At 44.3% G+C, this 12,351-nt stretch overlaps 2 protein-coding genes across 2 annotated transcripts; one reads left to right on the plus strand and one right to left on the minus strand.

Moving 5' to 3' along the window:
- Positions 1-1,270: 1,270 nt before the first annotated feature.
- Positions 1,271-3,304, minus strand: LOC311489727 (zinc-binding protein A33-like; the record flags this gene model as incomplete). Its single annotated transcript, XM_084546948.1, has 1 exon — positions 1,271-3,304. One exon carries the CDS (start codon positions 3,302-3,304, stop codon positions 1,910-1,912), a length of 1,395 nt encoding a protein of 464 aa, XP_084403074.1. The 3' UTR covers positions 1,271-1,909.
- A 2,804-nt stretch (positions 3,305-6,108) lies between these two features.
- Positions 6,109-10,100, plus strand: LOC311489947 (uncharacterized protein). The gene is made up of 2 exons (XM_084547262.1): positions 6,109-6,247; positions 8,431-10,100. Exons 1-2 carry the CDS (start codon positions 6,196-6,198, stop codon positions 9,903-9,905), a joined length of 1,527 nt encoding a protein of 508 aa, XP_084403388.1. The 5' UTR covers positions 6,109-6,195; the 3' UTR covers positions 9,906-10,100.
- Positions 10,101-12,351: the final 2,251 nt, after the last annotated feature.

Below are 12,351 nucleotides of genomic sequence, written 5' to 3' on the forward strand. Positions count from 1 at the left end.
AACAGGCCCAAACCAGGACATTAGCACACCCATGTTTGATGGAGGGATGAGGTTCTGATGCTGGAATGATGCAGTGTTGGTTCATCTCATTTAAACCAAACTATTCTACTTTGGTCTCATCTGTCCACTAAACATTGTCCCAGTAGTCTTCTGTCTTGTCCACATGATGTTTAGAAATGACCTGAGTCTCATTACACTGATGGAAACACTTCTGAACACATGGACTCTGGTTTAATCCTAGAGGAGCTCCTCTATGATATGTAATATTGGCCCAAGTTCTCTTTGTCTACTTTCAGGACTTGTGTTAACATCCTCTGATGTTTAGAGTCAAACCTTTGAACGAGTTCAGTATATATCAGTACCAGTGTTCATTCTCTCCACAATTTCTTCTTCCTCTAACTATCTCAGTGTTTTCAGGAGAACCTGTATTTATTTATTTCTAAGTGTTTTTCATAGAAGTAATTCTAGAATCTTGAATGTTGTAGTTTTTAGGATCAGCCACCAGAGGGCAGCAACTCAGAGCAAACAAGAGCATGAACACACGAATAGCTCATTTATTAATGTGTTTATTGATCAACCATTAAATAATAAATGTATTTTACATCTTTAAATGTCCTCTATCAATTAGTTTAATTATTCTGTCTTTTATTTACATGCTTCACATCTAATTAAGATCCCAGTATGTTCTGCTGTTGTGATGCAGCAGCTGAATAGAGACAGAAATAAAAACCAGTTTATTAACTGAGAGAAGTTAAATGAAAACAATAAGAATTCACAAAGAAAACAATGAATTTAAATTTAAACTACAATCTGAATCAGAGCCCAACCAGAATGGATATTTATTTACAATGAGACACAAATTGTCTCAGATGTATTATCAGAAAACATTCATACAGGAATATGAATTCAACTTTTCCATGTCATAATAAAGAATTCAGAATAAAACCAAGCTCACTGATTAAACAGTGGAGAATTCCAATGACTTAATTCAAATGAAAATGTATTTTTCAGATTTAAGGGGGACATGAAGGTAAAGGGGATACAAATCTCACTTTTTGAGCTTTTCCTTCTTTTACCAGCGTGTGTGACATGTCTGTGAGCCATGCACATGTTATGAGCGGTCTGAAAATGAAAATGAGTCCTTCCGTGAGCCATTTTAAATTTGACTAATTATTGATGTAACTAGTTCGCTCTGTCCTATCAGTCAATGGTCCCTACATGGCTTCAGACTGCCTCCTCCTTCCTTGTACATAGGTAGAGACAACGCTAGCGAAGACACATTTAGTTTCAGCACATCAACCACATCAACAGGTAAAGACCTGCTGGTCTGTTTCAAAAACTTTTCCCTTGACTGTTTGACCAACTGTGGCCAATACGATGCTATTTTTCAAGACACTGTGAGATAAATAGAGCTTTTATGGGTCAGCCGTATGGACTGATGTAGCTGCCGTACTCGTACTCTAGCCACATGCTGAACTGTTGCCGAGGCAATCATGAGATTCTGATTAGTTTGTCAATAAAGTTGTTAGGGGGAGCTAACTGACGTACCAGCCTATTGCCAAAAGTACGCACGCAAAACACCCGCGGGCCAATTCTGATATAAAATATTGTCTTGAACGAGACTAAACATTTCTGGTAACTGCTGATCAGTGGTCTACAGCAGCTTGGAGGAATTTTAGCCCATTCCTCAGAACAGAACCACTTCAGTTCTGAGATGTTGGTGGGTTTCCTCACATCAACTGCTTGCTTCAGGTCCTTCCACAACATTTCTATTGGATTAAGGTCAGGACTTTGACTTGGCCGTTCCTAAACATTCATCTTGTTCTTCTTTAACATTCATGTCGACAAAACAACAATTTTTATGATCACAATACAGCCCAGTACACATCTATAATGATCCTGTTTATCTCTAACTGATCTGATTCACTGGTAATATCTTCAGTGGGACTTTATCCCCATTGTTAATGTATGGAAACATCCTCTCAGTGAAAGTGTTTCTGAAGGTTTTTATGTGTTTGTTAGTATCAAGATTAGAGAACGACAGATTTCCTCTGTTCCAGTCCAGATTCACTCTGATCCTCTGGATCTTCTTCTTTACTGAGAGATCAGTGGAAGGAGATGGTGGTGACCATGTTGAGTATTTACCTTTAAGGAACATTATTCCCCACAATCCAGACTCTATGTCTCCCTTCCTGTGGACAGACTCTGCTAACACACCCAGTGCCCATCCTGCGTTATCTCCAACCTCAACATCCCAGCTGTGAGTCCCTGAGTTAAAGCCCTCAGAGCCCAGGACAGATAGGTACTGATCAAACCTCTCAAGATTATCAGGAAGATGTTGTTCATCTTCTCGTCTCACACTGGTCAGATCTTCAGACAGGATCAGTTTTGGATGAACAGTGTTTGGATCCAGAATGACAGGAGTGTAGGAGACCATGTCCTTCATGTTGTTCCAGATGTTGAAGGTCAGGTTTCCCAGATGTTTGGCCTGGTCTATCAGAGCTCCTGAGGGCAGCTGTGGATCATCCAGCAGGAGGCAGCGCTGGACTCTTTCCACTGCAGCCTTGAAGTTGTCCAGGAATGAGACGTCTTCAGCTCTCAGCTCCTCCTCTGTGGCTCTGACTGTGTCTGAAAGAGCTGCTATCTCTCTGCTCAGAGTCTCCATCTTCTCCTTCACCATCTGACTCTTCTGCTCCTCTTCCTCCCTCAGTGCAGCCATCCTGGCCTCCTCTTCCTCGTTTAGAAACTGGTGAAGCTTCTTGAACTGCTCCTTAATCTGCCTCTCTGTGTGTCGGGCCTGAACCTTGATGTGTTTTTCTGTTTCATCAAACTTCACTTTAACTTCTTCACTAACCTTTAACTTCTTTTTTAAGGGCTTCAGCTTTCCCTGAAGGTTCTTCTTGAGCTGTCGTGCAGCTTCATCGATGGGGCTGAATCTGTGGTTGGAGTGTTTTTCTGAATCTCTGCAGACGAGACACACTGGCTGGTGATGGTCCAGACAGAAGAGTTTGAGTTTCTCAGAGTGCAGACTGCAGAGAGACTCTGGAGATCTCTGATCTATCTCCTGTAAGAAGGACTCACACAGGTTCCTCAACACCAAGTTTAAAGGTGGATCATCTCTAGAAGATCTTCTGTTACAAACTGGACACTGGTGTGTTGGTTTATCTCTCCACCAGTTCTTCAGACAGACTTTACAGAAGCTGTGGCTACATGACAGAAGAACAGGATCTCTGAAGACGTCCTGACAGACCGGGCAGCAGAGATCCTCCTCTGATCTGGAAGATCTGGAAGATCTGGAAGCCATTTAGTCTCTGAGTGAAGCTGAAACACAGCAGACACAAAGTACAGTCAGCCATGGCTCTCCTCCATCTTCTACTAACTTCCCTGAAACTTCCTTTGACTTTGAGTCCTGTTTTTGGTCAAACTCACCTTCAGTGTGTGGAGAGTCAGCAGCTTGAAGCAGCAGTGTTGTAGTTTTCCACTTTTCTCTCCTGTAGCTTGACTCACTCAGAGGAAGGTGTTAGTTTGGTCTGAAGGTGAATCTGATCGTCTGTGTCTCTCTTTAGTCTCACACAATAATAAACTGTTTCCTGGTTTGTCTCAGATAAATCAGGTGTGGGGGCGGAGGTTTATCCGAACTCATCTGATAAATGTTGTTGGGCCGGCTGGTCAGGGAAGTGTTTCAGTCTAAAGTATTTTATCTTAGACGAAACGTCAGTTGAAGGTATTTAAGTTGTGTATTGAGATAAACAGCTGCTTAAAAGTTTTTGCATCCTTCAGCGTTTTCTAGATTTCTTCATTAAAATGTCTCAAAACATTGACCACAACAAACGAGAGAGGGCTGCTGGCAACCGGCTTCGACTGTGACACATGAAACACTGGGTGGTCTCATGGACAAAGAGAGAGACATCTTGACAGTCATGGGATTAATGATCTTTACTATGCGACAGGGGCCAATGAAACGATGGAAGAGCTTGCTGGAGTCAGTCTTGAAGGAAATATTTGTTGTGGAAAACAGACTGACCTACTGTGTACTGCGGGGCAGGAGTCCTGTGATGGTCTGTAAGGCAACGATTGTGGTCAGTAATGCGTAGAAGGGCTCATTGGGTCATCCTCCACATGCGATGACGATGAGGTAGATAATGCTGAACTGAAGGCACCGCAACGTCATCTTCCTGAGAAAGGAATGGGGTGTTAGGTATTCCAGAGAGGCTATAAAGAGATATACCTGTGGCAGTGGGGGACACCCTCCCCCACCTGGCTGTGCCTAGAAATTCTGTCCAAAACAGTTATGAACAGAACCGGTGACAAAGGGCAACCCTGGCGGAGTCCAATCGGGAACAGGTCCGCCTTACTACCAGCTGCACGCACTCCTTTGGTACAGGGACTGAATGGCCATTCACCCCATACTCCCCGAGCACCCGCCAAAGGATGCCTCTAGGGACAGGGTTGTAAGCCTTCTCCAAATCCACAAAACACATGTGGACCGGTTGGGCAAATTCCCATTTCCCCTCCAGCACCCCAGCGAGGGTAAAGAGCTGGTCTATGGTTCCATGTCCAGGATGAAAACCGCATTGTTCCTCCTCGATCTGAGGTTCAGCCATCGACCAGACCCTCTTTTCCAGCACCCTGTCATAGACCTTGCTGGGGAGGCTGAGGAATGTGATCCCCCTATAGTCGAAACACACCCTCTGGTCCCCTTTTTTAAAGATGGGGACCACCACCCCGGTCTGCCACTCCAGAGGAACTGCCCCAGATGCCCACGCAATGTTGCAGTGGCATGTCAGCCAGGACAGTCCTACAACATCCAGAGCCTTGAGATACCCAGGGCAGATCTCATCCGCTCCCAGAGCTCTGCCACTGCAGAGGTTGCCTCTGCAACTTCTGCATCAGAGATTGGACGATCCAGCCCCAGGCCCTCTGGCTCTGTTTCGTCCATGAAATATGTGTTGGTGGGATTGAGGAGCTCCTCAAAGTATTCCTTCCACTGCCCAATGTTATCCCCAGGTGACGTCAGCAGCTCCCTGCCCCCACCGAAAACGGTGTGCCGCCCACTTCCCCAGAGGCGCAGACAGTTTGCCAGAACCTCTTCGGAGCTGATCGATAGTCTTCTGCTGGGGTCTCCTCCCATGCCTGAGTTTTTGCCTCAGTGACTGCCCCGGCTACCGGCTACGGATCACCTAGCCATCCGGTACCGGTCAGCTGCTTCAGGAGATCCACAGACCAACCATGACCTGTAGGCCTCCTTTTGCAGCTTGATGGCTCCCCTCACCTCTGGTGTCCACCAGTGAGTTCGGGGATTTCCGCCGAGACCAGCACCAGCAACCTTGTGGCCGCAACTTGCAACAGCCACCTCAAGAATGGCGGAGCCGAACATGGCCCATTCTGACTCACTCGGGTTCAAATCAGGCAGGTCATTCCTCCCAATCATGCCCTTCCAGGTCACGCTATCATTGCCCACATGTTGAAGTGCCCCAGCAGGACAACGGAGTCCCCAGTTGATGTGCAGTCCAGCGTCCATCCTAGGGTCTCCAAAAAGGGCGGGTACTCTGAACTGCTGTTTGGCACATAAGTGCAGACAACAGTCAGGACTTGTTCCCCGAGCCGAAGGCGCAGGGAAGCAACCCTTTCGTCCACCCGGGAGAAGTCCAACACGCAGGCAAGACAAGACAAGACAAGACAAGACAAGGCCTTGCCATTTCATTTAATCTTGTGTAGTTCTGGTCTAGACTAATCTAGTCTATCCTGGTCTAGTCTAGTCTTCTCTAGTCTAGTCTAGTTTGCTCTGGTCTGATCTGATCTAGTGCAGTCTAGTCTGGTCTATTCTCGTCTGATCTGGTCTATTCTATTTTAGTCTAGTCTGGTCTGGTCAGGACGTATCCTGTTTAATCCTGAATATATGACAATAAGAAACTTCAGTAAAGAATAAAATGTTTAATTTCAGTTATTTTATTTTATTTTATTTTATTTGACTCAATGACAAACATTTTATTAATGATCTGACTAAAGATTTAAAAGTAGAGCGGAACCAAAAGTCAGCCTCGGTTCTCCGCCGGACCGTGACGGCGGGACATCCGGCGGAAGTGTTTCGTTTTGAGGGGCCGTTAGCTGTGTTGTGTTTGTGTGTGTGTGGACTGAGCTGGAGGACGTTGTGTCGTCGTGTCGCAGATAAATCTCTGAGCTGTTGAAGGAACGATGTCTTCAGCTGAGACAGAGACGTCCAGGTCCAACGCTCATGTCCTCAAAGGTAACATTAGCGCTAGCATTAGCCGCTGTTAGCCTAGCCACGCTAGCCAGTCTGACTAGTAGAAGACAGAGACGTCGAGCCTCCCCGTTAATACTCGGATTGTTTCTGTGTCCGTGGACCATGAAGACACTGTGACAGTGTCAGGACCCACGGGGCTGTCACATGGATGAGTCAGCTGACTGACCGGCTGCTAGCATCATGCTATGCTAGCTTGATGCTACAAGACGCTCCCGGGTCAATTTCTGGTCTGGTCTGGTCTGGTCTGGTTTAATCTAGTCGAGTCTGGTTTAGTCTAGTCTGGTCTGGTCTGGTCTGGTTTAGTCTGGTCTGGTCTGGTCTGGTCTAATCTGGTCTGCTTTAGTCTAGTCTGGTCTGGTCTGGTCTGGTTTAGTCTGGTCTGGTCTAATCTGGTCTGGTTTAGTCAGGTCTGGTCTGGTTTAGTCTGGTCAGGTCTGGTCTGGTCTGGTTTAGTCTGGTCTAGTTTAATCTAGTAGAGTCTGGTTTAGTCTGGTCTGGTCTGGTCTGGTTTAGTCTGGTGAGGTCTGGTCTGGTCTGGTTTAGTCTGGTCTGGTCTATTCTAATCTGGTCTAGTCTGGTGTGGTCTAGTCTAATCTGGTCTAGTCTAGTCTAGTCTGGTTTTGTCTGGTCTAGTCTGGTCTGGTCTGGTCTAATCCGGTCTAGTCTGGTCTGGTCTGGTCTATTCTAATCTGGTCTGGTCTGGTCTGGTCTATTCTAATCTGGTCTAATCTAGTCTAGTCTAGTCTAGTCTAGGTGAGTCTGGTCTGGTCTGGTCTAGGTGAGTCTGGTCTGGTTTAGTCTGGTCTGGTCTATCTGGTCTGTCTGGTCTGGTCTAGGTGAGTCTAGTCTGGTCTAGTTTAGTCTAATCTGGTCTGGTCTGGTCTAGGTGAGTCTAGTCTGGTCTAGTCTGGTCTGGTCTATTCTATTCTAGTCTAGTCTAGTCTAGTCTAGTCTGGTCTGGTGGTCTATCTGGTCTAGTCTGGTCTGGTTTAGTCTGGTCTGGTCTGGTCTGGTGTGGTCTATCTAGTCTAGTCTAATCTAACCTAGTCTGGTCTGGGTGAGTCTGGTCTGGTCTAGGTGAGTCTGGTCTAATCTGGTCTGGTCTGGTCTGGTCTGGTCTATCTAGTCTAGTCTGATCTGGTCTGGTCTGGTCTATCTAGTCTGGTCTAATCTAGTCTGGTCTGGTCTGGTCTGGTTTAGTCTAATCTGGTCTAGTCGGGTCTGGTCTGGTCTAGTCTAGTCTGGTTTAGTGTAATCTGGTCTGGTCTGGTCTAGTCTGGTCTAGGTGAGTCTGGTCTGGTCTGGTCTGGTCTAGGTGAGTCTGCAGATGTTTTTAAAGTGAGTACATCGGTTCCACAGAGACCCTGACTCTTGTCATTGTAAATAGTTTTATTAGATCGTAGTGAAGAGGTCCAGGAGCAGAGTCCTCCTCTCCTCTCTGAGACCCGGCCAGCCTCAAGCTGATGGGTCTGACCCGGTTCTGAAGGTTTCAGACTCTGTTTCAGTCCTGAGAGTAGACAAATAGAACCCAATAGAACCCAATAGAACACATAAACATTAGACTAAAGTGAGCCAATATTACATATCAGTTCCTCCTTGTGTCCAGTATCAGCTGTGACCTCCTTGTCACTAAATGTTTCTGGTAACTGCTGATCAGTGGTCTACAGCAGCTTGGAGGAGTTTTAGCCCATTCCTCAGAACAGAACCACTTCAGTTCTGAGATGTTGGTGGGTTTCTGTCAAAGGTTCTTAATTCTTAACGTGTCCCCCAGAGACGTCACAGCATCACAGTCTTAACGTGTCCCCCAGAGACGTCACAGCGTCACAGTCTTAACGTGTCCCCCAGAGACGTCACAGCGTCACAGTCTTAACGTGTCCCCCAGAGACGTCACAGTCTTAACGTGTCCCCCAGAGACATCACAGTCTTAACGTGTCCCCCAGAGACGTCACAGCGTCACAGTCTTAACGTGTCCCCCAGAGACGTCACAGCGTCACAGTCTTAACGTCGACTCTTTCCTGTGATAGAAATAATAGAATAGAAGAGGAATGTTGTTGTGGAGGAACGCTGTAGCTGAGACGTGTTTAGTGTTCTCTGAGGAAAGGTTGATACCACTGAGACATTTATTTAGTTTGACACGTTCATGTTCTGTCTCTTTGTTCCTCCAGATCTATCACAGCAACATGTCTGCAAGGAGGAGGAGCTTCTCAGTGACCTGGAGAGGAACTCCAGTCTGGACCAGGAGGAACCAGAACCTCCACAGATTAAAGAGGAACCAGAGGAACCTGGACCTCCACAGATTAAAGAGGAACCAGAACCTCCACAGATTAAAGAGGAACCAGAGGAACCAGAACCTCCACAGATTAAAGAGGAACCAATTCAGAAGAGTTGTCACAGTAACAACGTAGACATCTCTCCCATGTCAGAGAGTCAGTGTGATACTGACTCAGGTAGAAAGTCTGTAACATGTGACGTCTGTGGAAAAACCTACAAGCATGAATACACACTGAAAGTCCATCGCAGAACCCACACAGGTGAGAAGCCGTACTCCTGTGGAACGTGTGGGAAACGATTCAGACAGAGTCGTACGTTGACCGCCCACACGAGGACTCACACGGGAGAGAAGCCGTACTCTTGCAAAATATGCGGTAAAAGTTTTAGTCAACGTGGGAATTTGAGTGTCCACGTGAAAACTCACTCGGAGGTGAAGCCGTACTCCTGTCAGACGTGTGGGAAACAGTTCAGCGTCAGGGAGTATCTGACTGCCCACATGAAGATTCACTCAGACGAGAAGGCGTTTGGTTGTGAAACGTGTGGTAAACGTTTTAGATCAAAGTACGACTTGAAGGTCCACGGGAGGACTCACACAGGTGAGAAGACCTACTGCTGTCACATGTGCGGGGAAATGTTTTTTGACTGGTCAGTGTTCACGAAGCATAAAACCATCCACACAGGTGAGAAGCCGCTCTGCAAAGTATGTGGGAGAGCTTTCAGTCGCATCAGTAATTTGATCCCACACATGAGAACTCACACTGGAGAGAAGCCTTACTGCTGCGACACATGTGGGAAAACGTTTCGACAGAACGGCCAGCTGACGCTCCACATCAGGACTCACACGGGTGAAAAACCCTATTTCTGCAAAATGTGCGGGAAAACGTTTAGGCACATGCATTCCTTCAAAATTCACGGGAGAATCCACACGGGTGAGAAGCCGTACCTTTGTAAAGTCTGCGGGAGGAGGTTTTCTTATTCGTCATCGATGAGAAACCACACGAGGATCCACACGGGTCTGAAGCCGTACCGCTGCGGGACATGTGGGAGACGTTTTACTTTTTATGGGACTGTGGTCGTCCACATGAGGACGCACACGGGTGAAAAGCCTTATTCATGTAAGACGTGTGGTCGAAGCTTCAGCCACAGCTACGCCTTGTTCCAGCACATGAGGACTCATACGGGAGAGAAGCCGTATCGTTGTAAAACGTGTGGTCAGAACTACAGCCGCAGCTGTGCTTTGCTGCTGCACATGAGGACGCACACGGGCGAGAAACCGCACTGGTGTGAACGCTGTGGTAAAAGCTTCAGGCAAAACAAACATCTGACCGTCCACCTGAGGACTCACACAGCTGAGGAGTCGTGGTCCTGAAACGTCACTGGTCAAATATGATGAGTAAAAACTGGAAGCTGAGAAAAAGTGCTGGAGTCACTGATGTGAACATTAAAGGACATTTAAAAAACATTTTCACCAGCAAATACAAGGAAAACTGATTTCATCCTGAATGTATGACAACATGAAACTTAACAAAGAATTAAATAATAAAAAGTTACATTTCTGCTCAGATACATTGTGTGCTTGTTTTTTTATGAAGTGACTCAAATACAGTGACTTTACAAGGAGAGCTGCAGAGGACTGGAACAGGTTCCCTGTGGAACTCCAACATTTGTCTGGGAAACCAGTCACCAAGGCATGCTACATATCAATGCTAAGCTGCTACATATCAATGCTAAGCTGCTACATATCAATGCTAAGATGCTATATATCAGTGCTAAGCTGCTACATATCAATGCTAAGCTGCTACATATCAATGCTAAACTGCTACATATCAGTGCTAAGCTGCTACATATCAATGCTAAGCTGCTACACATCAATGCTAAGCTGCTACATATCAGTGCTAAGCTGCTACATATCAATGCTAAGCTGCTACATATCAATGCTAAGATGCTACATATCAGTGCTAAGATGCTAAATATCAATGCTAAGCTGCTACATATCAGTGCTAAGCTGCTACATATCAATGCTAAGCTGCTACATATCAGTGCTAAGCTGCTACATATCAATGCTAAGCTGCTACATATCAGTGCTAAGATGCTAAATATCAATGCTAAGCTGCTACATATCAGTGCTAAGCTGCTACATATCAATGCTAAACTGCTACATATCAGTGCTAAGCTGCTACATATCAATGCTAAGCTGCTACACATCAATGCTAAGCTGCTACATATCAGTGCTAAGCTGCTACATATCAATGCTAAGCTGCTACATATCAATGCTAAGATGCTACATATCAGTGCTAAGATGCTAAATATCAATGCTAAGCTGCTACATATCAATGCTAAGATGCTACATATCAATGCTAGGCTGCTACATATCAATGCTAAGCTGCTACGTATCAATGCTAAGCTGCTACATATCAATGCTAAGCTGCTACGTATCAATGCTAAGCTGCTACGTATCAATGCTAAGCTGCTACATATCAATGCTAAGATGCTACATATCAATGCTAAGATGCTACATATCAATGCTAAGCTGCTACATATCAGTGTAAAAGTCTCAGTAAAACATGGCTGTAGTGTATTATCTGTAGTACCACCATCAGGCCACTAGATGGAGACAAAGGACTATGAATGAAACTGAGGCCCAGGTCTCAGATTCAGGTTAAAGTCAAAATTCTTATATATATAATTCATATACTGGTCCTAATGAATACAGATCAATGCCTTGATGAATAATTAAATAATAATGAGAATTCTGTTTTTTGTGTCAGAACTGAAAACTCCTTTTTTTCCTTTTGTATGTGGAGGAGGATGAGCGATCATGTTAAAAGTCAGGGATTACAGCTGACTTCTTTGAATTGAGAGGAAAAAAATCAGAAAACCTTAATGGTCTTCCATAGACCACTTCTATCTTTTGTGTTTTTTTTTTTTTGTTTGTTTTTTTTGTGCACAGTTTAATGATTACATAAAAAGATGAGCGCCACTTAAAAACAAAACAAAAACACAATTGACGGTTATGTTTGACGGCAGGCGTTTTGCACAGTCACTTTAACTCTGCTGTATATTGTTGCGTTTTCTATTGCGTATATTTCTATTACTTTATACTTAGTTAATTTTATTCTATTTTTTATACTTTTACCTTTACTGTGTCTGCTTCTTCTTCCACCAGGACCAGGGTAACTCATGTTGTTCCACCTCATGTACCAACATGTGTTGAAACGACAATAAAACTCCCTGAATCGTTGGAAAAATTAAACATAAAAGACTTTTTTAAATTTAGATTCGTATTTTAAAAATAAAATATGAAATTTTGACTTTAATTTTAGAATTCTGACAAAAGTCTCAAATCAGAGACTCGATTCAGAATTCTGCTTAAGATTTTTTTTTTTTATAGTGGCCCTAATAAAGAACAAATAAATAAATCAGAATCTGACTTTTAAGTATTTCTCTCATAAAATGTCAATCTCAAAAAACAAACAACAAAAAAAATCTAAATTAAAAAAAGATCTGAAAATAACTCATAGACCACTACAGGAAGCGATGTACACAGTAAAACATGGCTGTGGTTTATTATCTGTAGTACCACCATTAGTCCACTAGATGGAGACAGAGGACCATGAATGAATCTGAGACACAGGGCTCAGATTCAGGTTAAAGTCCTGAATAAAAAGTAATAACTTCATTTTTCTTACACTGGTCCCAATGAATACAGTTTAATTCCTTGATAAATAATTAAATAATAATGAGAATGCTGAGAAAAATTATGATTTTTATGTCAGAACTGAAAAAAGACCTTTTTCCTTTTGTATGTGGAACAG

Source organism: Chelon labrosus, assembly GCF_963514085.1.
Source record: "Chelon labrosus genome assembly, chromosome: 6".
Classification (NCBI taxonomy): domain Eukaryota; kingdom Metazoa; phylum Chordata; class Actinopteri; order Mugiliformes; family Mugilidae; genus Chelon; species Chelon labrosus.